At 43.6% G+C, this 26,924-nt stretch overlaps 1 protein-coding gene across 2 annotated transcripts; it reads right to left on the bottom strand.

Annotated features, from left to right (window-relative positions):
* Positions 1-891: 891 nt before the first annotated feature.
* Positions 892-25,793, bottom strand: hpf1 (histone PARylation factor 1). 2 transcript variants are annotated; one of them, XM_073047877.1, is made up of 8 exons: positions 25,516-25,793; positions 23,433-23,595; positions 22,489-22,675; positions 20,546-20,644; positions 17,016-17,166; positions 10,386-10,473; positions 6,529-6,701; positions 892-1,171 (listed from the first exon to the last, which is right to left on the bottom strand). In XM_073047877.1, the coding sequence occupies exons 1-8, from the start codon at positions 25,558-25,560 to the stop codon at positions 1,040-1,042; spliced, it is 1,038 nt and encodes a 345-aa protein (XP_072903978.1). In that variant the 5' UTR covers positions 25,561-25,793; the 3' UTR covers positions 892-1,039. The 2 variants fall into 2 exon arrangements, with proteins under 2 accessions (XP_072903978.1, XP_072903979.1); XM_073047878.1 differs by lacking the exon at positions 25,516-25,793 and adding an exon at positions 24,911-25,083.
* Positions 25,794-26,924: the final 1,131 nt, after the last annotated feature.

Raw genomic sequence — 26,924 nt, 5'->3', positions numbered from 1 at the left:
AGGGCAAAAGTTTAAGGGTAACACGAGGGGGAACTTCCTTACTCAGAGAGTGGTAGCTGTGTGGAACGAGCTTCCAGTGGAAGTGGTAGAGGTAGGTTCGATTTTGTCATTTAAAAAAAAAATTGGATAGGTATATGGACAGGAAAGGAATGGAGGGTTATGGGCTGACTGCAGGTAGGTGGGACTAGGTGAGAGTAAGCGTTCGGCACAGACTAGAAGGGCCGAGATGGCCTGTTTCAGTGCTGTAATTGTTATATGGTTCTTCAATAGAAAGGGTGAACAGCTTCAAGTTCTTGGGAATGAACATCTCTGAAGATCTGTCCTGGACCCTACATAGAGATACAATCATGAATGAGGCACACCAGTGGCTGTAGTTCATTAGGATTTGAGGAAATTTGGTAAGTCACCAAAGGCTAGTAAATTTCTACAGCTGTACCATGTGGAGAATTCTAACTGGTTGCATCATCACCTAGTATACAAGTGCTAATGCACAACATTGGAAAAACTGCAGAGGGTTGTTAGGTCAGCCAGCTACACCATCATTACCTCCCCATCGTCGAGGACGTCAACCAAAGGTGATGCCTCAAAAAGGCAGCATCCACCATGACCTTCACCAACCAGAAACGCTCAACATTCAATACTACCATCAGGGAGGACATACAGGAGTCCGAAGAGCCACAATCAATGTATTAGGAACAGATTCTTCTGTTTTGCCATCAGATTTCTGAACAGTATACGAATCCATGAGCACTAACTACTTGATTATTTGGCTCTTTTTAAACTATATATTTTTAATATTTTAAATTATATTTTATATTTTTCACCAAAATTTCAGGACGTCAGTGATAAACACAATTCCACACGTCCACAACATCCTTTTTCAACTGCCAGTATTGATACACCAAAGAATTTTTATTGTTTTAAAAAAAAAGCAGGTACACTCATTTTTCAAAATAATACAATTCAAATTGAAAATTCTAGTAGCTTATCCAGTAAATGTGTAGATGGAGTGCTGAGTTACCAAACGCCCTCAGCAGCTTCAGCCTTTCAGTTGGTCTAAATCATCCCATTTTCTGTCGGCTAAATGAACTTCGATTATCTCGGCGAACAGGTGATTCTTCAAGAGCTTGTAGGCTAGTGGTAACAATTGCCGTACCACTTTGTGAAAATACTGCAAGAGATGAAAGTATCTTTGAGAAATAATTTAATCCTAACAAGTCAAAACAACTAAAGTCATTAGAACAGACAGAAGATAAAACTAAGTTTAAAAAACTTAAAACACCCTCATAAAAAGTTCAGAGTGAAAATATCAAAGTACATGAATGTCAGCATATAAAACTCTGTCACATTTTCTTGCAGGCATATGTAATAAGTCGATCAGTCATACTTAATAAGTCAGTCAGTAAGATGAAAGAGCTGATTGTGGACTTCAGGAAGGGTAAGACGAAGGAACACACACCAATCCTCAGAGGGATCAGAAGTGGAGAGAGTAAGCAGTTTCAAATTCCTGGGTGTCAAGATCTTTGAGGATCTAATCAGGTCCCAACATTTAGATGCAGTTATAAAGAAGGCAAGACGATGGCTATACTTTATTAGGAGTTTGAAGTGATTTGGCATGTCAACAAATACACTCAAAAACTTCTATAGTTGTACCGTGGAGAGCATTCTGACAGGCTGCATCACTGTCTCTTATGGAGGGGGCTACTGCACAGGACCGAAAGAAGCTGCAGAAGGTTGTAAATCTAGTCAGCTCCATCTTGGGTACTAGTTTACGAAGTACCCAGGATGTCTTCAGGGAGCGGCGTCCATTATTAAGGACCTCTAGCAACCAGGGCATGCCCTTTTCTCACTGTTACCATCAGGTAGGAGGTACAGAAGTCCGAAGGCACACACTCAGCGATTCGGGAACAACTTCTTCCCCTCTGCCATCTAATTCCTAAATGGATATTGAGTCTTTGGACACTACCTCACTTTTTAAAAAATATACAGTATTTCTGTTTTTGCATGTTTTTAAAAAAATCTATTCAATATGTATTTGATTTATTTGTTTAATTATTATTATTTTTCTGCTAGATCATGTATGGTATTGAATAGCTGCTGCTGCTAAGTTAACAAATTTCACATCACATGCCATTGATAATAAACCTGATTCTCAATTCACTAACCATAACAATCAATGAAAGACTATACCAACAGGGCGGGCAGACCATCAGTGTACAAAAGGCAAATACAAATAAATAAATAAAGCAAGCAAGCAATAAATACAGAGAACATCAGATGAAGTCATTGAAAGTGAGTCAATAGGTTGTGGGAACAGTTCAGTGATGGGGCAAGTGAAATGATCCCCTCTGGTTCAAGAGCCTGATGACTGAAGGATAATAACTGTTCCTGAACCTGGTGGTGGGAGCCCTGAATCTCATTTATCTTCCCGATGGCAGCAGCAAGAAGAGAGCATAACCTGGGTGGTGGTTTGGTGGGGGTTCCCTGATGATGGGTGCTACTTTCCTGCGAAAATGCTCCGTGTAGATGTGCTCAGTGGTAGGGAGGTCTTTACCTGTGATGGACTGGGTGTATCCACAGGATTTTCCCTTCAAGGGCATTGGTGTTTCCATACCAGGCAGTGATACAACCAGTGAATATACTGACATCCACAGATACCACACTATCATAGTTCTTAGCTTCAAGCTTTACAGCACCAGCAATTGGAAGATCAGACTTCAATGCCTGCTGCTGTCTATAATGAGTACATACGCTCTCCCTGTGACTCTGGTGCTCCGGTTTCCTCCCGTATACCAAGGGCGTACAGGTAGGGTTAACGTTCTGTAAGTTGGGGTCATGCAATGTTGCTGCCAGAGGTGTGGCAACACTTGCGGCTGCCCCCAGCAAAATCCTGGATTGTGTTGGTCATTGACGCAAATAGCACACTTCACTGTACGTTTCAATGTACATGTGACAAATAGCAGAATTAGGCCATTTGGCCAATCAAGTCTGCTGTGTCATTCAATCGTGGCTGATCCTTTCTCCCCCTTCCTCAGCCCCACTCCACGGCCTTCTCTCCGTAACCTTTGATGGCAATCAAGAACCTATCAATCTCCGCTTTAGCTACACCCAGTGACCAGCTGCCCATGCTAACAAATTCACCAACCTCTGGCTAAAGACATTTCTCTGCATCTGTTTGAAATGGATGTGTTGTATCCCAGGATTACGGATAAAGCTGCAAACAGTTGTAAACTCAGCCAGCCCCATCATGGGCACCAGCCTTGAAGACATCCTCAAAAGGTAATGTCTCAAAAAGGCGGCATGCCTCTTTAAAGACCCCAGGATGAGCACTCTTATTGCTCCCATCGAAGAGGATGTACATCCTCCTCAAGATAAACACTCAATGCCTCAAAAACAGCTTCTTCCCCTCCACCAAATTTCTGAATGGACATTGAACCCATTACACTACCTTACACTACTTTAACTTTTTATATATTGTATACATATTTCTTATTGGAATTTATCATTTATTTTTATATTACGTATTGCAATGTACTGCTGCCACAAAACAACAAATGTCATGACATTTACCAGTGATATTAAACCTGATTCTGATCTTAAGTCAGTCATTAAGAGCCACAATTGAAGAGCTGAATTCATCAGAAATCAGGCACTCTCCATTCAGTCTACCGTCAGTGCACCAGAGGGCAACTGTAGGTTGCAGGCTCGTGTCCTGCAATTACACTAGGTCTCACAAACATCTGATTACTTGTTTCATGACAAGTTTTCTCCCAGAGGACCACGATCTTCTTGTAGGGTTTGGAGGTTTGTGTGCCTCAAGGACCTGGAATGATATGGCGGCTGAGTCAGGGCTTTACACTTTGGCTCTTGGCAGGGTCGCCCATGCTGAGCAGATCAGAGTAGAGGCCAGACCAAGAGTGGTCCACCAGTCTTTCAGGTTCAGGCGTTCAGCTCAGGACCAACAATCCTGACCGGTCAAACTAAACTATCACAGAAACAGCAACAGAATTTGTTTCTACAGTGCCTATAGAAGTATTCACCCCCCGCCCCCCCCCCCCCCCCCGGGAAGTTTTCATGTTTTATTGTTTTACAACAGTGAAGCACAGTGGATTTAATTTGGCTTTTTTGACACTGATCAACAGAAAGATTTTCATGTCAAAGTGAAAACAGATCTCTACAAACTGATCGAAATTAATTCCACATATCAAACACAAAATAATTGATTGCGCAAGTATTCGCCCCCTTTAATATGGCACACCAAATCATCACTGGTGCAGCCAATTGGTTTTAGAAGTCACATAATTAAATGGAGATCACCTGTGTGCAGTCAAGGTGTTTGTTGTAAAAATACACCTGGATCTGGAAAGTCCAATTGCTGGCGAGTCAGTATCCTGGCAAAAACTACACTATAAAAACAAAAGAACACTCCAAGCAACTCCATGAAAAAGGTTATTGAAAAGCACAAGTCGGGAAATGGCTACAAGAAAATTTCCAAGTCACTGAATATCACTTGGAGTACAGTTAAGTCAATCATCATGAAATGGAAAGAACATACCACAGTTGTAAATCTGCCTAGAGCAGGCAGTCCTCAAAAACTGAGTGACTGTGCAACAAGGAGACGAGTGAGGGAGGCCACCAAGAGACCTATGACAAGCCTCAGTCGTCAAAATGGGAGAAACTGCGCAAACAGCAACTATGGCCCAGGTGCTTCACCAGTCACAGCTTTATAGGAGAGTGGCAAAGAGAAAGCCACTGTTGAAGAAAACTCACATGAAATCTTGGCTAGTTTGCCAGAAGACATGTGGGAGACTGAAGTCAACTGGAAGAAGGCTCTATGATCTGATGAAGCCAAAATTGTGCTTTTTGGCTATCAGACTAAACGCTACGCTTGGCACAAGCCAAACGCTGCACATTATCAAAAACACACCATCCCTACTGTGAAGTATGGTGATGTCTGCAACATGCTGTGGGGTTGCTTCTCTGCACCAGGCCTTGGAATGCTTGTGAAGATAGAGAGTAAAATGAATGCAGCAAAATCCTATAGGAAAACCTGATGCATTCTGCAAGAGAACTGCAACTTAGGAGAAAATTTGTTTTGGAGCAAGAAATAACCCCCAGCACAAAGCCAATGCTACCTAGGAATGGCTTTAAAAAAAAAGTTAGTGTCCTGGAGTGGCCAAGTTAGAGTCTGGACCTCAATCCATTTGAAAATTTGTGGCTGGACTTAGGACTGTTCACTTATGATCCCCGTGCAATCTGACAAAACTCGAGCAGTTTTGTAAAGAAGAATGGGGAAAAATTGCAGTGTCCAGATGTGCAAAGCTGATAGAGACCTATCCACACAGACTCAAAGCTGTAATTGCTACCAAAGGAGCCTCTGCTAAATACTGACTCGAAGGGGTTGAGTAATTATGCAATCAACTATTTTGTGTTTAATAATTGTAATAAATTTAGACCAATTTGTTTTCACTTTGACCTGAAAGTCTTTTCTGTTGATCAGTGTCAAAAAAGTAAAATTTAACATTGTAAACCAATAAATTATGAAAACTTCAAAGGGGGATGAATACTTTTTATAGGCTCTGGATGTGGCCAAGGACGGACACGAGATAAAGGCCCTTCATTGCTGTCCTAAATGCCAGAGGTGTAACGGGCAAATAATTAATTAATAACAAGTTTACTTTGTGAAGTCCTGTTGCAGCAAAGACCGACATTCTAAACATTCCTTTAAGCATGTTTTCCAGTATTTTGACACTGTTATTGTGGGTTTGTTGTAATTCTGTTTTGAGCAGCTGGAGGTTGGAACTGAAGGCCTGTCCTGGGGTTGCAGACTGACCGTATGTGTGGGTGGGACGTAGGAACGGGGCTTGGTGCTTGTTACATTCTGTTGAGCATGGTGGACAGGCTGTGGTATGATGTCAGGCATCAGAATGTGCGGTGTCACTTGCAGGCTGCCTCCCCAGCACACCCTCAGGTGCGTTGGATGATGCAATTCTCGACACATTTTGATGCTCATGTTGTTGGGGCATATTCTGGAATTGGGGGTATACAGCAAACATTAACTTCAGCAACCAATCTTCAGACATGAACGTAGATTATCAATTAAATTTAAAATCCAGTCCTGTTTCCCAGAGATGTGGAGTGTCCTGGAGTGAATTGAAAAATCACTCAGTGCCGATTAACATTCATCCTGGTTGTCTGGAGTGTGGCTGCGAAAAAAGGCGTGAAAATGATATGGAATTGATAGGAAGCATTGTTGATACATTGTTAAATATAGAATTCCCTTGGACCTTTAGCATATAAAGATATTAGGTCGAACAGGCCTCTTCCTCCAAAAAGGTCTCAGCCTGCTGCTCGTTATGTTGAATAAACCACTTCTGTATCCACTAGCTTTAGTCTCTACCGAATGACTTTGTTCGTATTACAACACGTAATAGATAAACTTGAAACTTAAGCCGAGCTAGATTCACAGATCAGATTTACACACACACACACACACACAACCCCCCCCCCCCCCCCCAATCTACTCACATGTGATCCGTAACAGAAGAGGTCAATCCCGAGTTCGTATCCCATTCCGTAGTCACATTCATCATTTGCAAACTGAACGTATGTTATTATCTCTTGGATCGGGGCAAAAGCTTTGATCCTTGCTTCATCAGTTGGAGCTTCTACGATTGCCTTGCAGATCTTTCTCAAGCTTCCTTTTCGTTTTGGAGGCAAACGGACACTGGTTACTGCTACATGCTTACCTGTTGCAACTTTTCATAAGTCTAGAGCGTAGGAGGCCGAGGAGTAATCTTATTAATTCTCAGGTCAAAGAGTGAATGGTCACAGTGTTTTCTCCAGGGTAACATATTTGAAGTAGAATAGGCTTGAAGTAGGAGACCCCAACCTGGAGTCCATGGACCCTGTCGCTAATGGTTGGAGTCCATAGCATAAGAGTTTGGGAACCCCTGGTTTAAAATGGGGGGGGGGGGATTTAAAGGTGACCCCGGTGGCAAATTTATCCACGCAGAGGGTGTTGGTTATATGGAATGAGTTGCCAAAGGAAGAGGTTGAAGCTGGGACAAATACAATAATTAGGAGACATTTGGATAGGTACACAGGATAGAAACAGAAACCTACAGCACATTACAGGCCCTTCAGCCCACAATGTAACCTGCTCTAGAAACTGCCTAGAATTTCCCTAGCCCATAGCCCTCTATTTTTCTAAGCTGTATGTACCTATCTAAACTCTCTTAGAAGACCCCATTGTATCTGCCTCTACCACCATTGCTGGCAGTACATTCAACACACCCACCACTCTGTTAACCATTTCAGCCCTGGGAAAAAGTCTCTGACTATCCACACGATCAATGCCTCTCATCATCTTATACACCTCACATCCTCTGTCACTCCAAGGAGAAAAGGCCGAGTTCACTCAACCTATTCTCATAAGGCATGCTACCCAATCCAGGCAACATCCTTGTAAATCTCCTGTGCACTCTATCATATCCTCTTCTTTCCTGTAGTGAGGTGACCAAAACTAAACATAGTACTCCAGGTTAGGTCCAACTAATGTCTTATATAGCTGTAACATTACCTGACAGCTCTTGAACTCAATCCCACGGTTGCTGAAGGCCATCACACCATATGCTTTCCGAACAATACTGTCAACCTGCACAGGAGCTTTCAGTCACCCCAACAGCTTGCTGATTCTCCACATTGCCAAGTGTCTTACCATTAATATAATAGATTCTGTCTTCAGATTCAGAGAGGTATAGACCAATGCAAGCTAAAGGGACGAGCTCAGAGGCAACGTGATTGACATGGACGAGTTGGGGACTCCATGACTACAATGTTCCATTTCCCACTGAGAGTCTGAGGGTCTGGCACAGGCAGAGGTCATCCTGGACAAGGACTTGAATCATTGAGGCAAAGAAGATTATGGCCCAAGTGCAGCTAAATGGGATTAGTATAGATCAGGGATGGCCAACCTATGGCGCATTGGATGATTAGAAGTGGCACAATAAACAGTGGGAAAATGAGTTCTTATTTATAGTGGGTCCGTCAGGAAAACCGTTGTGCATTGTTTGTGAAAACACTTGCTCACAAAATAGAAGACATGATCTTAATAGACACTATAAAACACAACATCAGACTGAAATAGAAGGAAAACTAAAGCTAGTGTTTGGATCTGAATACGGAAAGAATGTGTGATTAAGAAAAAGGAAGAAATCAGAAGAAGACAAAATATATTTGTTAAAAGACTCATTAAGGTAAGTAATGTTTATCTTGTTTTTACATTAAATCAATATATCATGTAAAATGCTAAATATGTCTATATTAACATTTTTACAAGAATTGAATGGGGGTACAAGAGTTGTATGGCGCATCTGAACTCATGTGTGAAAAAATTGACGCATGGAATGTAAAAGGTTGGCCACCCTGGTATAGATGGTCAATATCTCTGGAATGAAAGAAAAGCTCTGATCTTGTACCTAATAGTCCTCAGCACCTTTCTGAAGCACCATCACTATTACAGGAGATATCCATGGACACTACATCATTCACGAGGATGCTGGAAATTCAAACAACACACACAAAGTGCTGGTGGAACACAGCAGGCCAGGCAGCATCTACAGGAAGAATCATTGTCGACGTTCTGGGCCGAGACCCTTCGTCAGGACTGTCAACACTACATCATTATTCCTTTTCTTTTGCACTATTTATTTGGTAATTTATAGTAATTTTGTGTATTCACGCAGTACTACTACTGCAAAACAACTTGTCATACAATTCAGTGATAATCAACTTGATTTGGGGTTTGTGAGAGTCAATATGGTACAGGGAAGTAGGATTGATCCTAGAGTGTCAGCATAGACTGAATGGCTTTTTCAATCATACGAAAAATGACATTGGTAAATATTTCATTAAGCTGAAGAATGAAGGAAACAATAGGCTGAATTTCTGGTACATAGAGATTTAGACACAGAAGCAGAAATTAGGCCATTCAGCCCATCGAGTCTGCTCCACCATTCCATCAAGGCTGATTTATTATCCCTCTCAACTCCAGTCTCCTGCCTTCTCCCATAACGCTCGACACCCTGACTAATCAAGAACCTACCACCTCCACTTTAAATATACTCACTGACTTGGCATCCACTGCACCTGTGGCAATGAATTCCACAGATTCACCACGCTCTGGCTAACGAAATTCCCCCTCATCTCTGTTCTAAAGGACGTCCTTGTAACCCAGAGATTTGTATAAAGTAATAAGGAATTGAACTGGAATCATGAGAATGCTGAACTGGGTGAAAACTCGCAGGCTCCTGTCTGAAGGACACATTATTACAATTTAATTTTAAACACCAGTTTTGAATCACAAGTTGCTGCAATTAATTTTTCAGCACATCTCAGTGGGACCAATCTGGGTTCCTAATTCTTTTTCAGCATTTTTTTTTAAATAACATCCCACAAGGGAATTAATTCATCAGAATTCAAAGTTAAGAAGCATGGTTAACTCAACCTCATTAACTCACCCATTAATTCACTAACTGCATGACGTTACACTGCATGTGCTGTTCTGACTGCTACTTTGGAACAGAACTATGTTATTCAGCCCATCAAATCTGCTCTGCCATTCCATCATGGCAATTTATTTTCCCTCTCCTGCCTTCTCCCTGTAGTCTTTGACACTCTGACCATCAATCTCTGCTTTAAATATATCCGATGACTTGGCTTCCATAGGCATTCGTGGCAATGAATTTCACATATTTACTACCCTCTAACTAAAGAAATTTCCCCCTCATATCTGTTCTAAATGCCCTTGTATTCGGAGGCTGTGCCCTCTGGTCCTAGACTCTCCCAGTATTGGGAACATCCTCTCCACATCCACTCTCTCCAGGCCTTTCAATATTTGATAGGTTGCTGTGAGATTCCCCTCGTTCCTCCAAACTCCAGTGAGTTCAGGCTGAGAACCATCAAATAGTTCTCATACATTAACCCTTTAATTTCAGGGGTTATTCTTGTAAACCTCATCTGGACCCTCTCCAATGCCAGCCCATTTTATCTAACATAAGGGGCCCAAAACTGCTCACAATACCCCAAAGAGATGGTGGTAGAGGCAGATAACCAGGAACCTATCAATCTCTGCTTCAAATAGATCCAATGACCTGGCCTCCATAGGCACTTGTGGCAATGAATTCCAGATTCACCACCTGCAGGCTAAAGAAATTCCTCCTGATCTCGGTTCAAAAAGGGACGTATTTCTATTGAGGCTGTTTCCTCTGGTCCTCCTAGGTTCCCCCACTATAGGAAACATCTTCTCCATGTTTATGTGCTGTAGGACTGTTGCATTTCTTTTAAAATTAATCACAAAAGGAGATATATTAACACAAACATACCATCAGTCTCAGGAAGCTCTCTGTAACCCACGCCAGTTTTGTCCAGTGGGACCACCAAACCTGCACCATGGAATGTCTTAGTAACCACCTGGCAGTAAAGACACAAGACACTGCATTGTAATGATGTAAACACCTTAAACAAACCGCAACGCTCATCCAGAAACTTAAAGACGTTTATCTACTGTACAAGTATCAACTGCTTTGACTTGGAACACAAAGCATTTTAATTTCAGAGAATTTTAAATTTAGCTATATCTAATAAGTTATTCATTGATAAGGTAATGAGAAAAAGGGCTAAAAATGCCAGGATCTCCTGTGACCATGTGGGTTTCATCACTCGTTGAGCAGTTTGAAGTTCCTGGATGGCAGCCTCTATCCCAGGCCCAACATATCAATGCGTTTACAACGAAAGCACGCCAGTGGCTATGTTGCGTCAGGACTTTGCGGAGATTTGGCATGTCCCCGAAGGCTTGAGCAAATTTCAATAGATGTACTGTGGAGAGCATTCTAACTGGTGGCATTGCCGTCTGGTAGAGCAGAGCGACTACACAGGATCAGAAAAAAAACTGCAGAGGGTTGTAATCTCAGCCAGCTCCATCATGGGCAAAACCTCCGCAGCGTCGAGAACATCTTCAGAAGGCAGTGCCTCATTGAGGACAACCCCACCCCCACCCCCCAAACCACCTAACGCATGCCCCCTTCTCATTATTACCATCAAAGAGGATTACGGGAGTCTGAAGACACACACTCAACATTTTAGGAACAGCCTCTTACCGACTGCCAAAAGATTTCTCAATGGCCAATGAACTCAAGAATGTTACCTCACTCTTTTTGTTTTCTTTTGAACTAATTTACTTTACATTGTAATTTATAGCATTTTTGTGCCTTGCACAATGCTGCTACTGCAAAACAGAAAAATTCCCAACAAACATGAATAAACTCGACGGATTCATTCCACAGGGCCATCAAACAGTGGAGCAGAATTAGGCCATTCAGCTCATTGAGTCTGCTATGCCATTCCATCATGGCTGATTTATTATTCCTCTCAACCCCGTTCTCCGGCCTTCTCTCCATAACCTTTGACGCTCTGACTAATCAAGAACCAATCATCCTCTGCTTTAAATATAATCAATGCCTTGACCTCCACAGCCATCTGTGGCAATGAATTCCACAAATTTACCATTTTCTGGCTGAAGAAATTTCCATTGTAAATGGATGTAACTCTACTCTGAGGCTGTGCCTCTGGTTCTAGACTTGCCCACTATGAACTTCCTTTCCACATCCACACTATCCAAACCTTTCAATATTCAATAGGTTCAAATGAAATTGCCCCCTTATAGTTCTAAACTCCAGAGCCATCGAATGCTCCTCAATCATTAACCCTTCCATTCATAGAACCATTCTTCTGAACCTCCTCTGGACCCTTTCCAGTGCCTGAGATTCTGAGATAAGGGGCCCAAACCTGCTCACAATACTCCAAATGAAGTCTGACCAATGCCTGATAAAGCCTCAGCATTACAACCTTGCTCTTATAATCTAATCCTTTTGAAATTAATGCTAATATTACTTTTGCCATCGACTCAACCTGCAAGTTAACCTTTAGGGAATCCTGCACGAGGACTCCCAAGTCCCTTTGCACCTCTGCTTATTGAATTTTCTCTCCATTTAGAAAATAGACCTCTCCTTTATTCCTTCTACCAAAGTGCATGACCACACACCTCCCTGGACTATATTCCATCTACCACTTCTTTACCCATTCTCCCAATCTAAGTTTACTGCAGGCTCACAGCTTCCTCAACACTACCTGCCCCTCCATCAGTGTATGCTTATCATCCACAATGCTATCAATTCCTTCATCCAAAACACTGGCATAACAGGAAAAGAAATGGTCCCAATATCAACCCCTCCGGCACGCCTCTAGTCGCCAGGCAGCCAATCTTCTATCCATGCTAGTATCTTCCCTGTAGTACCATGGGCTCTTATCCTCACCTTGTCAAAGGCCTTCTGAAAATCCAAATAAACAATATCCACTGACTCTCTTCTCATTTCCTCAAAGAAATCCAACAGTTTGTCAGACAAGATTATCCCTTAAGGAAACCATGCTGACTTTGCCCTATTTTATCATGTGTCTCCAAGCGCCCCAAAACTCCAACATCTTACCAATCAGTGCAGTTAGACCAATAATTTCCTTTCTTTGCCCTCCCTCCCTCTTGAAGAATGAAGTGACATTTGCAATTTCCCTTTCCACTGGAAGCATTCTAGAATCTAGTGACTGTTGAAAGATCATTACTAACGCCTCCACAATCTCTTCAGCTATACTTTTTTACAGGCACTGTAACTCCCATCAGGGTCTTTTTACCTTTGCAGTTTCTTAGCCCCACCTACCCATGACAATTCTACAAATCCCAATCCTACGTTACTCTTCTCAGGATTAGGTTTTGTTCCCCTCCCCCCCCCCAACAGAGCCAACCCACATCCTTTGGCTATCTGCCTGTCTTTTCAATATAATTTGCATCCTTGGACGTTACGTTCCCAACTATGATCTTCTTTCAGCCACGACACAGTGATGCCCACAATGTCATAACTGCCAGTCTGTAACTGCACTACAAGATCTGCCTTTTTCCTTCTACTGCATGTATTCAAATGCTACATCTTCAAGTCCTGTATTCATCACTTTCTTTGACTTTGCCCTCGTGTTACATTTCAACTCATCCCACTGACGGCAATTTTGCCCTATCATCTGCCTGTCCCACTACATACTGCATTTAGTTGTATACCAACTGCCCCATCTTCAGGCCTATCACACCAGTTCCCATCTCCCTACCAAATTAGTTTAAACCCTCCCCAACAGGTCTAGCAACCTGCCTGCAAGGATATTGGTCCCCTTTGGGTTCAGGTGTAACCTGTCCCTTTTGTACAGGACACATCTCCCCCAGAAGAGATCCCAGTGATCCAGAAATCTGAAGCATCAGTTCCTCAGCCGTGCATTCAGCTGTATCATCATTCTATTCCGGCCCTGACTAGCACGTGGCACTGAGAGTAATCCAGAGATTACTACTGTTATGTTTTGTAACTCCAAAACATTAAACTAATTAAAAGGAAAACAGCCTGAAATGCGAGTGTAACTTAGTTTTCACTTTAAGCGAGGGGCACACTTATCATGTGGTGGCATCATGATTTATGCAATTTACGTATATTTACATATAACCATAACAAATTATATAAACAAAGAATGCTTAATCAAACGATACATTTACAAGATTACTGGAATATTAAATAAACAACAACTACCTTGGAGGTCCTTCTCCTCAGCCTCGTCCCTAAATCTCTCTACTCATTGCGCAGGACTTTGTCCCCTTTTCTACCTGTCATTGATGCCAATGTGTATCACAACCTCTGGCTGCTCAACATCCCTCTAGAGCAGGGGTTCCCAACCTTTATGCCATGGACTAATACCATTAAGCAAGTGATCCATGGACCCCATGTGGGGAACCCCTGCTCTTGAGAATATTCTGCAGCCACTCAGACAGCCTTAACCCAGCACCTGGAAACAAGTCAAGATCCTGGTGTCTTTTTCGCAGTCACAGACTCTCTTGGCCGTCTCCCTAACTATCAAGTCTCCTATCACTGTCATACAACCTGACTCTGCCTTTCCCTGCGGAGCCTCAGAGCGGAACACGGTGCCAGTGGCCTGGCTGCTGCTGCTGTGCCCTGACAGGTCATTCCTCTCAGCAGTGTCCAAAAGGGTGGACTTGTTGCTGAGGGAAATATCCACGGGGGAACCCTGCCCTGGGTGACAAACTGTTATCTCAAGCCTGCACTCTGGGAGTGACCACCTCAGTAAAAGACTTATCTATGAAGTTTTCAGCCTCCCACATGGTCCCGAGTACACTGAACTCCAGCTCAAGGTCCTTGACCTTGTCAGGAGCTGAAGCTGGGTGGACTTCCTGCAGATGTAGTCATCAGGGAGACCCTGAAATCCCACATCTTACAGGAGGAGCATTCCACTGCGACAACAATGGTGCCAGGCTGTATCGGCGCTTGCCTTTCCCTTGGACTACATCAGTGACGTGGAGAGGGGGAACCCGCTGCATGGGCAACACCGGTTCTTCAAATGTTCCCACCCAGGCTTGCACCCTGGAGAGGCCACAGTCAGGAGACCCTGAAATCCCACATCTTACAGGAGGAGCATTCCACTGCCTGAATCACCTTCCTGCCTACACTTGTTATACCGTTGGCTCTAACTTCTAAGCTCAAGTTCTACAATCACCCAAATGACTCACCTCAACCAATTCCACAACCTTTGGACTCACTTTCCAAGACTCTACAACTCGTTCTCAGGATTATTTATTACATATTTATCTACTATTATATTTTTCTTTTGTATTTGCACATTGGTTGTTCGTCAGTCTTTGTGTGCAGTTTTTCATTGATTTTATTGCATTTCTTTGTATTAAATGTGAATGCCTGCAAGAAAATGATAGCGTAGTACGTGGTGATGTGTGTACTTTGATAATAAATTTACTTTGAACTTTGAATATATTCTACCTTGAGAGTAATTTTCTAGCAGGCATTTGTAAGAAAATAAATACAATAGAATTTAAGAAAAACTATATTATATAAATATACACACACACACATAACCAATGTACAAGGTGGAGGAGCGGGCAGTGTTGAGTAATCAGAGAGCCTGCAGAGAGACTTAGATAGTTTAGGGGAATGGGCAAAGAAGTGGCAAATGAAATACAATGTTGGAAAGTGTATGGTTATGCACTTCAGTGGAAGAAATAAACAGGCAGACTATTATTTAGATGGGGAGAGAATTAAAAATGCAGAGATGCAAAGGGACTTGGGAGTCCTTGTGCAAGATACCCTAAAGGTTAACCTCCAGGTTGAGTCGGTGGTGAAGAAGGTGAATGCAATGTTGGCATTCATTTCTAGAGGTATAGAATACAAGAGTAGGGATGTGATGTTGAGGCTCTATAAGGCATTCGTGAGAACACACTTGGAGTATTGTGTGCAGTTTTGGGCTCCTTATTTTAGAAAGGATGTACTGACATTGCAGAGGGTTCAGCGATGATTCACAAGAATGATTCCAGGAATGAAAGGGTTACTGTATGAGGAATGTCTGGCAGCTCTAGGGCTGTGTTCCCCAGAGTTCAGGAGAATGAGGGGGAATCTCATAGAAACATTCTGAATGTTAAAAGGCCTGAACAGATTAGATATGGCAAAGTTATTTCCCATGATAGGGGATTCTAGGACAAGAGGGCACGACTTCAGGATTGAAGGACGTCCATTTAGAACAGAGATGCAGAGAAATTACTTTAGTCAGAGGGTGGTAAATCTGTGGAATCTGTTGCCACGAGTGGCTGTGGAGGCTACGTCACTGGATGCATTTAAGGCAGAGAGAGATAGGTTCTTGATTAGACAGGGCATTAAAGGGTATGGGGCGAAAGCAGGGGAGTGGGGATAACTGGAAGAATTGGATCAGCCCATGATTGAATAGCGGAACAGGCTTGATGGGCCGAATGGCCTACTTCTGCTCCATCTTTAACACAACAAATTGTGCTAATAAAAAATAAATAATGTTGAGAACATGAGTTGTAGAGGCCTTGAAAGTGAGTTTGTAGGTTGTGGAGTCAATTGAGTGTTGGGGTGAGTGAAGTTATCCACGCTGGTTCAGGAGCCGGATGGTTGAGGGGTAATAACTGTTCCTGATTATGGTGGTGTGGGACCCAAGGCTCCTGTACCATGATAAGAGAGCATGGCCTGGATGTTTTGGCCCTTATCCATCTAAACCTTTTCCTAAGGAGAGCAAAAGTAGAGAGAGTGTCCGTGGGTTCATTGTCCATTCAGATATCTGTTGGCAGAGGTGAAGAAGCTTTCCCTAAAATGTTGAGTGTGTGTCTCCAGGCTGCTGTACCTCCTGCCTGATGGTAGCAATGAGCAGACAGCATGTCCTGGGTGATGGAGGTCCTTTATGATAGATGCCGCCCGTTTGAAGATCTCTTCAATAGTATGGACGTTAGTGCCCACGATGGAGCTGGCAACCACTCTCTGGATGAAAAATTTGCCCCTCAGGTTCCTCTTCAAACTCTCCCCTATGCCCTGTAGTTCTTGATTCCCCAATCCTGGAAGAAATTCTGTGAGCATTCACCCTCTCTAATGCCCTTTTATTATTCAAAACGTCTCTAGATCACCCCTCCTTCTCCTGCGTTCCTGCAAACAAGTCCCAAACTACTTGACCTATCTCTGTAATTCCTTCAACTCTGTCAACATCCTCATAAACCTCGATCTAAATCTCTCACGAATGAATTGTTCTGTTCCTTACAATTTATGCACTTTATTTATGCGTAATTTATCTGTAGATTTTGTCCTTACTTTCATAAGTTATTGAGTGTTATGTGTACTACTGTGCTGGTTTGGAGAAATGTCTCGTTTGACATAGTGTGAGTGAGTGAGTGTGTTTTTTAATATATAAAATATTGTATATAGTTAAATGACAATAACTTGGCTTGACTAAGCAACGTTATATTGCTCATCTGTTTGACTCCATTAAGAGTTGCAAGAAATTTAAACTCAAGCGCCACGTTAATTAAATTCTGAGGCGGCTCTGGACACAAAACTTACCTTCCTGTCCCTGGCTTTCATTCCTTGCGTTCTTTGGTCTAGTGAATAATTTAATTTCTTCGCTACCGCTGTTAATTTGGTCTCAAGCTCTTTCAGCACACTGCTCTGTCGTTTATTACTTAATTCCTTTAGTCTTCTACTTAAAAGCAGGCTGAAAAAATGAAAATAGAAGTGACAGGATGCGTAGGGAAAGCAGCTCAACTTAGGAACATGTCACTAGAACTTCTGCACTTCCCCCGCCTGCCTTGCACAATAGGCAAGGGGCATCTACACTCAGTGGCCACTTTATTAGGTACACCTGGGCATTATTGCAAATATCTAATCAGCCAATCACGTGGCAGCATAAAAGCACACAGACATGGTCAAGAGGTTCAGTTGTTCAGACCAAACATCAGAATGGGAAGAAATGTGATCTAAGTGACTTTGACCGTGGAATGAAGCCAGACCAGTGCGGGGGGGGGGGGGGGGGGGGTGAATATCTCAATCTGCTTATCTCCTGGGATTTTCACGGCCTTTCTCTAGCGTTTACAAAGAATGGTGCAAAAGCCAAAAACGATACATGCAATGAGCATCAGTTCTGTGGGCGCAAATGTCCTGTTAATGAGTGGTCAGAGAAGACTGAACACAGGTGTTGTGCAAAGGACAACCTCAGACCTTCCGGCTGTTTCTACCATGGCATCTCTCTCCGGAGATCCAGCCCGTAACAAAATCTCTGGACTAGGAACAGACAAAGAGCCCTAAGTGACTAGTATGTACCAACAGGTTCTAGGGCAGATTCTATCCCGCAGTTACAAGGCTCTAATTGGGTTTCATTCACTCAGCACACATGCACGTGGCCATACACGCGAAACTGCGGAGAGTTGTGGACAAGCTCAGCACCCACCACCCCCCAGGATTCTGTCTAAACTTGTCTCTGCCTCAGTAAAGCAAGGACCCCATACATCCTCTTCTCCTCCCCTTCCATCAGGCAGAAGATAAAAAAGCCTGAAAGCACATAACACCAGGCTCAAGGACAGCTTCCACCCCATTGCTGGAAGATTATTGAATGGTCCTCTAGTACAATAAGATGGACGCTTGACCTCACAGTCCACCTCGTTATGGCCTTGCAGCTTATCGTCTGCCTGCACTGCACTTTCTCTGTAACACGTTATTCTGCATTCTGTTATTGTTTTCCTTTGTATGACCCCAATGTACTGATGTGATGAAATGATCTGTATTGATGGCATGTAAAACAAAGTTTTTCACTGGACCTCGGTACACCTGACAATAATAAACTAATTTAACAATTACCCTACAATAGGGAATTACGCCACTCTTTCTAAGAGTGAGAAAGTACTGGGAAACAGGTCATGCAAAAAAATTCAATGGAAAGAATGCTCCGAGCCAAGATCCTTCACCTGCCTGAAGCATCGAGTGTTTATTCTCCTCCAGAGATCCTGCCTCATCTGCTGATCCAGCATTCTGTGTGCACTGTTCAACGTTTCCAGCAGCTGCAGAACCTTTTGTGCTTATGCAATCTCTTCCTATTTCATAACCTCTTGCTCAACTCTAAATTTAACCACAGAAACAGCCTCTTGCCCATGCCGACCAATATGACTACCAGAGCTAGTCCCATTTGCCTGAATTTGACACACCCCGTACCCTGGAGAGGATTCTAACCGGTTGCACCACCGTCTGGCATGGAGGGGCCACTGCACAGGATCAGAAAAAAGCTGCACACAATTGTAAAACCAGCCAGCTCTAACACCCAGGCCATGCTCTTTTCTCAAGGTGGTGGTACAGGACCCTGAGAAACACACACACGTTTAAGGAACAGCTCCTTCCCTCCACCATCAGACTTCTGAAAGGACAGTGAACCTCACAATTTTTTGCTCTCTTTTTACACTGCTAATCTGATTTATATTTCTTATTGCAATTCATAGTTTTTAAAAATATGAATTGCAATGTACTGCTGCCACAAAACAAAACTTCACGACATATGCCAGTGATACTAAACATGATTCTGATTCATATCCCTCGAGGCCTTTCCTGCCAATGTCCCTGTCCATATGTCTATTAAACATTATAATTTCCCCCTTCTTCTGGCAGCACGTTCCACGTACCCACCAACCGGTGTAGAAAAGGTTTCTCCTCAGCTCCCTTTTAAATATTTTTCCTCTCTCCCACGGCCACTAGTTTTTGACTCTTAGCCTGTGAAAATGACCGACCATTCTTCTCTCCTCACGCTTTTCTGCACTTCTAGAAAGTCACCCCCCAGTCTCCTACATTCTGGGGAAAACCATCCAAACCTTCTGAGTGTCTCCTTCTAACTCAAGCCCTCCCGTGAATCTCTCCTGCACTCTTTCCATCTTACTGACACCCTTCCTACAGCTGGGTGAGCAGAGTGCTGCTAAATATTCCAAGTACAAGTTTTATTAAACTACTTCTAAAAATTAGCAAAAGCACACCAGCTGTTAGTTTGAACACCACTGGAGTACTTTGGGAAGCGAGTCCAGCAATCTGTGGTGAAGCCAAGTATGGCCTCCAGCTGACAAAGCCACGAGCTCCAGAATTTCTACCCGAAACCAATCCTTCTTTTAAATAGCTCCTTAAAACCTACTTTGATGCCCAAATGTTTGACATCTGTCTTAGAATCCTGTGGTTCAGCACCGACTACATCCTTTGGGAAACACTTGGGAATATTTTTACCCGTTTAACGGCGCTAGTTGCTGTGCGTTGCTCAAAATCTAAATGGAACCTTGGATACGGCTGCGTATTGCTCTATTACTAAACCGGAGAAGCTTAATGACCCGGGGGACATGGGTTCAAATCCCACCACTGGACAACTTGAGGCCAATCTCAGTTATCAAGGATGGATAATACCTGGCGCCAGTTTAGATGACAATGAAACAAGTGGAGATTATGGAAACAAAAATTCTAATGGACAGATTAATCTACTTTGGCAAAAAGGAATAATCAAAGATAGTCAGCATGGCTCTGTTAGGGGAAGACCTCGTTTGGTCAATTTGATGGAATTTGTTGAAGTGCATCGACGAGGGAAGTGCAGTTAATGGAATGTACGTGGATTTCAGTCAGAAGAAATTCAGTATGATTCCAGTCCAGTTGAGGGGTCCCTTCCCAGATAAGACCACAAGACATAGGAGCAGGAGTAAGCCAAGTCAGTGGGTATATTTAAAGTGGAGGTTGACAGGTTCTTGATTCGTCAGGGTTTCGAAGATTATGGGGAGAAGGCAGGAGAATGGGATTGAACGTGATGGAACGGTGAGCAGATTCGATGGGCCGAATGTTCTAATTCTCCTATGTCTAATGATCTTGTTAGTGGGTGAAATGGGCATTTAGTGATACTGATGTTTTCACAGCCTCCCTCACTGAAAACAGTGTTTTATTTAATTAGTGAGATTTGAAACCTCAGCTCCCGTGGTGGGGTTTGCACTCACCTCTGGCTCCTTCACCCAGGCTTTGGATACGTAACAGCTGGTCTGGCAACTGTGTTGTGCCTCAGCTTTCTCTGCAGAAACAAGCGTACTTACTTAATAGAGCAGAACAGATTGTCCCCCATCTGGACCAACGAGCAACCTTTCTTAGCCTCGCCGGCAGCCACGAACACCGGCAGCTCATCTGTAGAGTCCCTGCAGTGGATACAACACACCAGAGTATGAAGTCTGTCCGCTTCTTTGGCTCATGCCTTCTTTGTGTTACTATCATCGGGGGGAGGAGACCTACTCCTTTTTAGGAACAACTTCTTCCCCTCTGACATCAGATCTCTGAATGGTCCACAAACCCATGAGTACCCATGAATGGGGGTGGCAAATCTGCATAGCAGTTAGCTTAGATCTTTACTGATCTGGGTTCAAGTCCCACCACGATCTGTAAGGAGTTTGTACTTCTCCCCACAACTACGTGGGTTTTCACTGGGTTCTCCAGTTTCCTCCCACATTCCAAGGACGTATGGGTTCGTAAGCACAGAATGAACTGCCATCATGTGGTAGTGGAGGTGGATTCATTAGGGACATTTAAGAGACTCTTGGAATAGAGGGAGATCCATTTAGAACGGGGATGAGGAGGAGTTTCTTTAGCCAGAGCAGTGAATCTGTGGAATTCATTGCCACAGACGGCTGTGGAGGCCAAGTCACTGGGTACATTTAAAGCAGAGCTTGATAGGTTCTTGGTGAGTCAGGGTGCAAGAATTTATGGGGAAAAGACAGGAGAATGGGGTTGAGAGGGATAATAAATCAGCCATGATAGGGTGCTGGAGCAGACCTGATGGGCTGAATCAACTAATTCTGCTTCTGTGTCTTACTGTCTTAGCTCTCCATCTTCATTCATCCATGTGCTTATAGTCATAGAAAAGTACAGCACACAAACAGGCCCTTCGGTCCATCTAGTCCATGCCAAACCATTTAAACTGCCTACACCCAGCAGGACCATAGCCCTCCATACACCTATTATACATGTAACTGTCCAGACTTCTCCGTGGGAGGGCAGAGCTGGACTGATCTTTGAGCAGGTCAGCACAACTTCGCAGGACAAAGGGCTGTACTGTTCCATGTTCTACGATTAGTGTGAAAGTGTGGCTGATGATTAGCAGACTCAGTGGGCCACAGGGCCAGTTATACATGCCCAATCTCTCTATAACTACAAAATGGGTCACCATCACCGTCAGGCAGAAAGCAGGCACAAGGACAGCTTCAATCCCACTACTGGCAGTCCCTCAGTACACGATGGATTCTTGACCTCACAATCTACCTCGTTATGGCCTTTACAGCTTATTGTCTGCCTGCACCGCACATCCTCTGTAACTGTAACACTTTATTATTGTTATTCTTTTCTATCACACTACTTCAGGGCCCTGGTATGACAGTGATCTGAATGGATGGCATGCAAAACAGGTTTTTACTGTACCCCAGTATATGTGACTCTTTTCACTGTATGTTCCGATGTTCATGTGACAAATAAAGCTAATCTTTATCATTTTCATCTTTATGAACCTCATCATTCATCTTTTGTGCTTTTTTTTAAACTCAAAAAGCATACATACTGAATTTATTTATTTTAGAGATACAACACACGATAACAGGCCTTCCAGCCCAGAGAACCTGCTTCGCTCCATTACAAACATGTGACTAATTACCCTACTAACATGCACATCTTTGGATTGTGGCAGGAAACCCACAGGGTCACTGGGAGAACGTCCAAACTCCTCACAGGCAGTGGTGGGAATTGAACCCAGGTTTCCGCACTGCAAAGCTCGATGCTAACCGCTACACTACCATACCGCCCAAACATGGTAATAATAAACCAATTTACCAAATATGATCTCACGAGCACACTCTGTTTTCCGTTTCTTTATCCCAATTTTGCGTTTATTTAGCAACCATGTGGGTCTATATTTGAGACCCAACCACACCTGTGAATGTAACACTATTTCCAAACCACCAAAGCCCCCCCCGGACAAAGCCTCTGGCCCCATTACCTGAAATAACCAAGGTGATACTGAGTTCCACTGTCTCCAGCGATGACAGTCTGAAATTCCGGCGGGTCGTAGAAATATCTCCAATGCAACAAGTAATTTGGCTCCGGGTTAGTCGTAACTTTGTGCTTCCCTGCCAGAATATCGTAAGGCCCAACAAGCTGCAGTCCAAGACTTGAAGACAGTGCCTCTGGTTGAAGAAATAAAAGTAAATGGAAGCACCAGTTCTGGGTGGAGGTCCAGAATGAATCCATATCTGCTCTACTTTGTTAGTCTTCCAAAGCAATCTGTTGACAAACTTCAACTCATTCAGAACAGCTCTGCCAGACTTTAAACTAAAACCAAGACGAGGAGCACGTCACTCACGTGCTAACTACATTGCATTGGCTTCCTGCGTACTTTAGAATTGATTTTAAAGTTCTCGTACTTATTTTTAAGTTTTCAGTGATCTGGGACCAGAGTACATCACAGAATAGTTTTTGTTTTATAACCCTGCTCGAGCTCTCAGGTCTTCTTCTGCCAGACTCTTAAATTCAAACAATCTTCCTGAAAAGATAATTGGTTGGTCGGCTATTTTGAACCACGCTCCTAAACTATGGAACTCGGTATGTAAAACCTTCAGGGATGCAGATACAGTTGACACTTGTAAACATCAGTTCAAAACCCATTTATTTAACTTTGCTTTTAACTAACATCTTTTAGTCTTTTATTTTCAATGTTATTGTTATTTTATTTTGGCACTTCATCCCATTGAACTACACTGTCTGTATGAGAAGCTCTCCATAAATAAGTTATTATTAATAATATTTTGTCACTTGGAGTTAGTAAGAGGATGTCCTCACAGGGATGCACAAAAACCTCACCGTGTTGCCTCTCCGTCAATAGACATGCAACAGGATGATCTCTGGGATGAGGGATGGGTGGGGCATAAGGAAACGGGGACTTACCACAGGGATTCCCTGGATTCAGCTCCTCGCAGAACTGCCAGAAGTGGTAGAAGTCTTCGGGCATCGGCAGCTTGTAGAGACTCTGAAGCTCCTGCCGCACTTCTTCAGGAACGTCAGAGTTCTCTCCTCTGTTCTTCTTCCTGTCATCCACCGCATTCTTCGTCTGGGTGGGGGGGGGGGGGGAAACACAATGAGAAAAAGTATGCAGGTGCTTGGACACAATTGAAAGCAGAGAATGACTCCCTAATAGATCCAAACCCAGGATCCGTTGATTATCCCAACCCTCCTAAACCTGGATCTGTTGTTCATATTCCCTCACGATGCAAGAGGCTCAATAATCTCCCTCAGCGTAACCTTTGTTTCTTACAGTCTACCTGCACCACACTACCTCTGTAGCCTGATACTACCTCAATGCATTGCTGCAATGACTTGCTCAGCTTGAAAGACAAGTTTGAAAGACAGTTCAAAACAGTTTGAAAGACAAGTTTTTCCACTGTATCTTAGTATACATGTCAATAATGGAACAGTTAACCGACTTATTGTTATGTACGCCTGCAATTAAATTACTTGTTCATGTGAAACTCACATAGTGAACAGCACTTTCCTCTGGGCGTGTGGGTTTCCTCCGGGTGCTCCGGTTTCCTCCCACAGTCCAAAGACGTACAGATTAGTAGTTTAATTGGTCATCGTAAACTGTCTTGCGATTAGGCTAGGGTTAAATAAGTGGGTTGCTGGGCAGTGCGACTTATTGGGCCAGAAGGGCCATTCCACATTGTATCTCCAAATAATAACAAATAATTAACAAAATAGTGGCAAGCGTAAAACAACAGTGGTGCAAAACTCCTATGTGAAAAGAAATGCTGAAGTGACAATAACAGAATAATGGAGAATTCAAAGTTCAAATACAACCCTGAGATAGAGTTCGGTTTCAGAGAACATGGCCAGACCACAGAGGAAGAGGCCCAGTGAATCCATGCGGACCCATAAATCCCAATCCACCCTCCTCCCCACCCCCCCCCCCCCACCAATTCATGTGATGGAAACCCTCCCTGTCCACCAGAGGCTCTTCACTTCCCCCCCCCCCCCCCCCCCGTCCATCTTCACAGTGCTTTACTTCAGGAAGGCTGAAGGTGACTGAATGTATAACCAGGGGCAGAAAGCAGGCAGTTGATGGAAATTAAGAGGTTTTTAAATAGACGTTTGATCAGGGAGGGGTAGGAATATAGTTGATAGGTTTTTGATTAGGCAGGGCATCAGAGGTTTTTTGGGGAGAAGACAGGTGACTGGGGTTGAGAGGAATGATAAATCAACCATGATCAAATGGAGAGCAGGCTCAATAGGGCGAATGGCCTGATTCTGCCCCATGTCTTACGTTACACAGCAGGGTATTTAGCTGTCTTATGACACAAATGGAAACATTTAATACAAACTGACATCAAGAATAACACAACATCATGGCTCAAATGGCCCGTTCAGACCTGTACTGTTCTGTGCTTGACCTGGTGACAAGGATGCCTGCCACCCCGGCCAGTCCCTTTCCCCGTTCGAAAGGCTGGACGTCCAGACTTCTGTCAGAATCCTGAACCAGCCCCTTCTCTCACCCCCTTCCCGGTGGTGCAGCCACCTCTACCTCACCCGTTACTGACCCTCGAGTAATCACACTGTTACACCGCGAGTTTCAGGCCAGCAAAGAAATTCGTTGTACCCTGGCATATATGACAATAAACTATTTTATCCTTTCACTTTTGTGGCCCGATCTTCCTGGCCTACTGAATATTTCCAGTTTTTTATTGTAGATTTCCAAAATAGACGGATGGCCAACAATGACGTTAAACAGAAGGCTGTTAATAATTAACTGTTGTTTTTTTCACGCAATTTGCCCTAAGCCTGTGCACAATACAGTGTATTTACAAACCACATCGCTCGGAGAGTGCAGAACTCGGAATGGACCAGACAAGGCCCTACCGAGGCACTGCGACCCATGTATCAAAAGATGCAGCTCCGTCCCGGGACATACTGTCGCAATAAACAATCTCAATCCTGGCTACAATGTAACCCCGTTTCCCCCATTCACTCCCGGTACCTCCGAGCTCCTGCTGCCCGCTTTCCGTTTCCCTCGCCCCGCCATCACAAGCAACTTCAACCGCGCTGTAAATAATGGAGGGGGCAGGCTGATCCCGCCAGCCAGCTCCGCCACAGGGACAAGAAGCCAGCCGGTTCCCTCCGTCACAGGGATAAATCAGTCAGTTCCTGCCATCTCCCTCCACCGCGGGAGCAAACCAGCCTATCAGCTAGCTCCGTCACAGGGACAAATCAGGCAGCTCTCGTCATTTCCCTCCACCACGGGACCAAGTTAGCCAGTCAGCTAGCTCCGTCACAGGGACAAATCAGTCAGCTCCCTCCGCCAGGGGACCAAACCAGCCAGTCAGCTCCCTCCGCCTTGAGGACACCAGCCAATCAGCTCCCTCCAATCAATCGTTCACTCCGTCATAAGACTTCAACGGCCAATCCGCCGCCACAACGAATCAACGCGACCGACTTGTCATCTAAGCCAATCGAATAACAAAATCACAAGAACCAATCAGACAACAACGCAGCCAGGTTGGTTGCCACATGAGCCAATCAGTTAGCGGTCTAAATTACTTGCTCAGGATGAGTTTTGAGGTACAAAATTGACTGTTGTGATATAAACGTCATTTCTGTAGCTTTACAAGTATAACAAAATTAAACTAACTTTAAAGTAGGCTGTAGAGCAGATTAAAGGAGGCAAATTAGATCTACCAGCTGTGTTTTGGCAGGGGCTGCTGTAGGGTAAGGTGAGAGGTGGAAACTCCTGAACTCACAACATTGAACTGAGTTCACTTTAAGAGGCTGAGCTGGAGTGATGACGTAATGACGTATTACCGCGCTTTTTGTTCACTTTGAGTTTGACAGTAAAGAAGTTGTTACGGTTTCCCTTAAACTTAAAACGCCTCTGCCGTTTTATTTATGAAAATTTACACTGGTAATGGCAAGCTGTTAAAATTAAGAGGAACTTTTAAGCATTGATTTGAAGTGTGAGTTTACAAAGTAGGTTTACATATTTGTGAAGAATTTTGATAGCACTATGTAAAAATGTTTCGACTTGACCCTGATTGTGTGTTCTTCACAATGTCTTGTTTTCAGTCTGTAATCTCTGAATGCCTTTGCACAGACACACTTGTCTAAAACTTGTTTTAATAAAGTTCATGACAACCATGGTATATTCATTCAGATCCACTGATGAGTGCTTGAACACGGCCCAGGCCACCGACTCGAAGCAATCTCATAGTCGCTCCCGTAACGACCTTTTTGTTGTCCTTATCTCGGGAGCTTTGTGCCCTAGCCTCTATCTGTATGCGGGTAAGAGAAGGACAGCCCAAGTGATCCAATTTACTGGAATGCAATCCCGGCGTGGAATGGTAGGCATTCCTTGTTTAAATATGACAGTGGCCCAGTGTGATGGGACCTCTG

Source organism: Hemitrygon akajei, chromosome 6 (genome assembly GCF_048418815.1).
Source record: "Hemitrygon akajei chromosome 6, sHemAka1.3, whole genome shotgun sequence".
Classification (NCBI taxonomy): domain Eukaryota; kingdom Metazoa; phylum Chordata; class Chondrichthyes; order Myliobatiformes; family Dasyatidae; genus Hemitrygon; species Hemitrygon akajei.
Note: the sequence above shows the minus strand (reverse complement) of the source record. Positions and strands in the feature narration are given on the sequence as shown.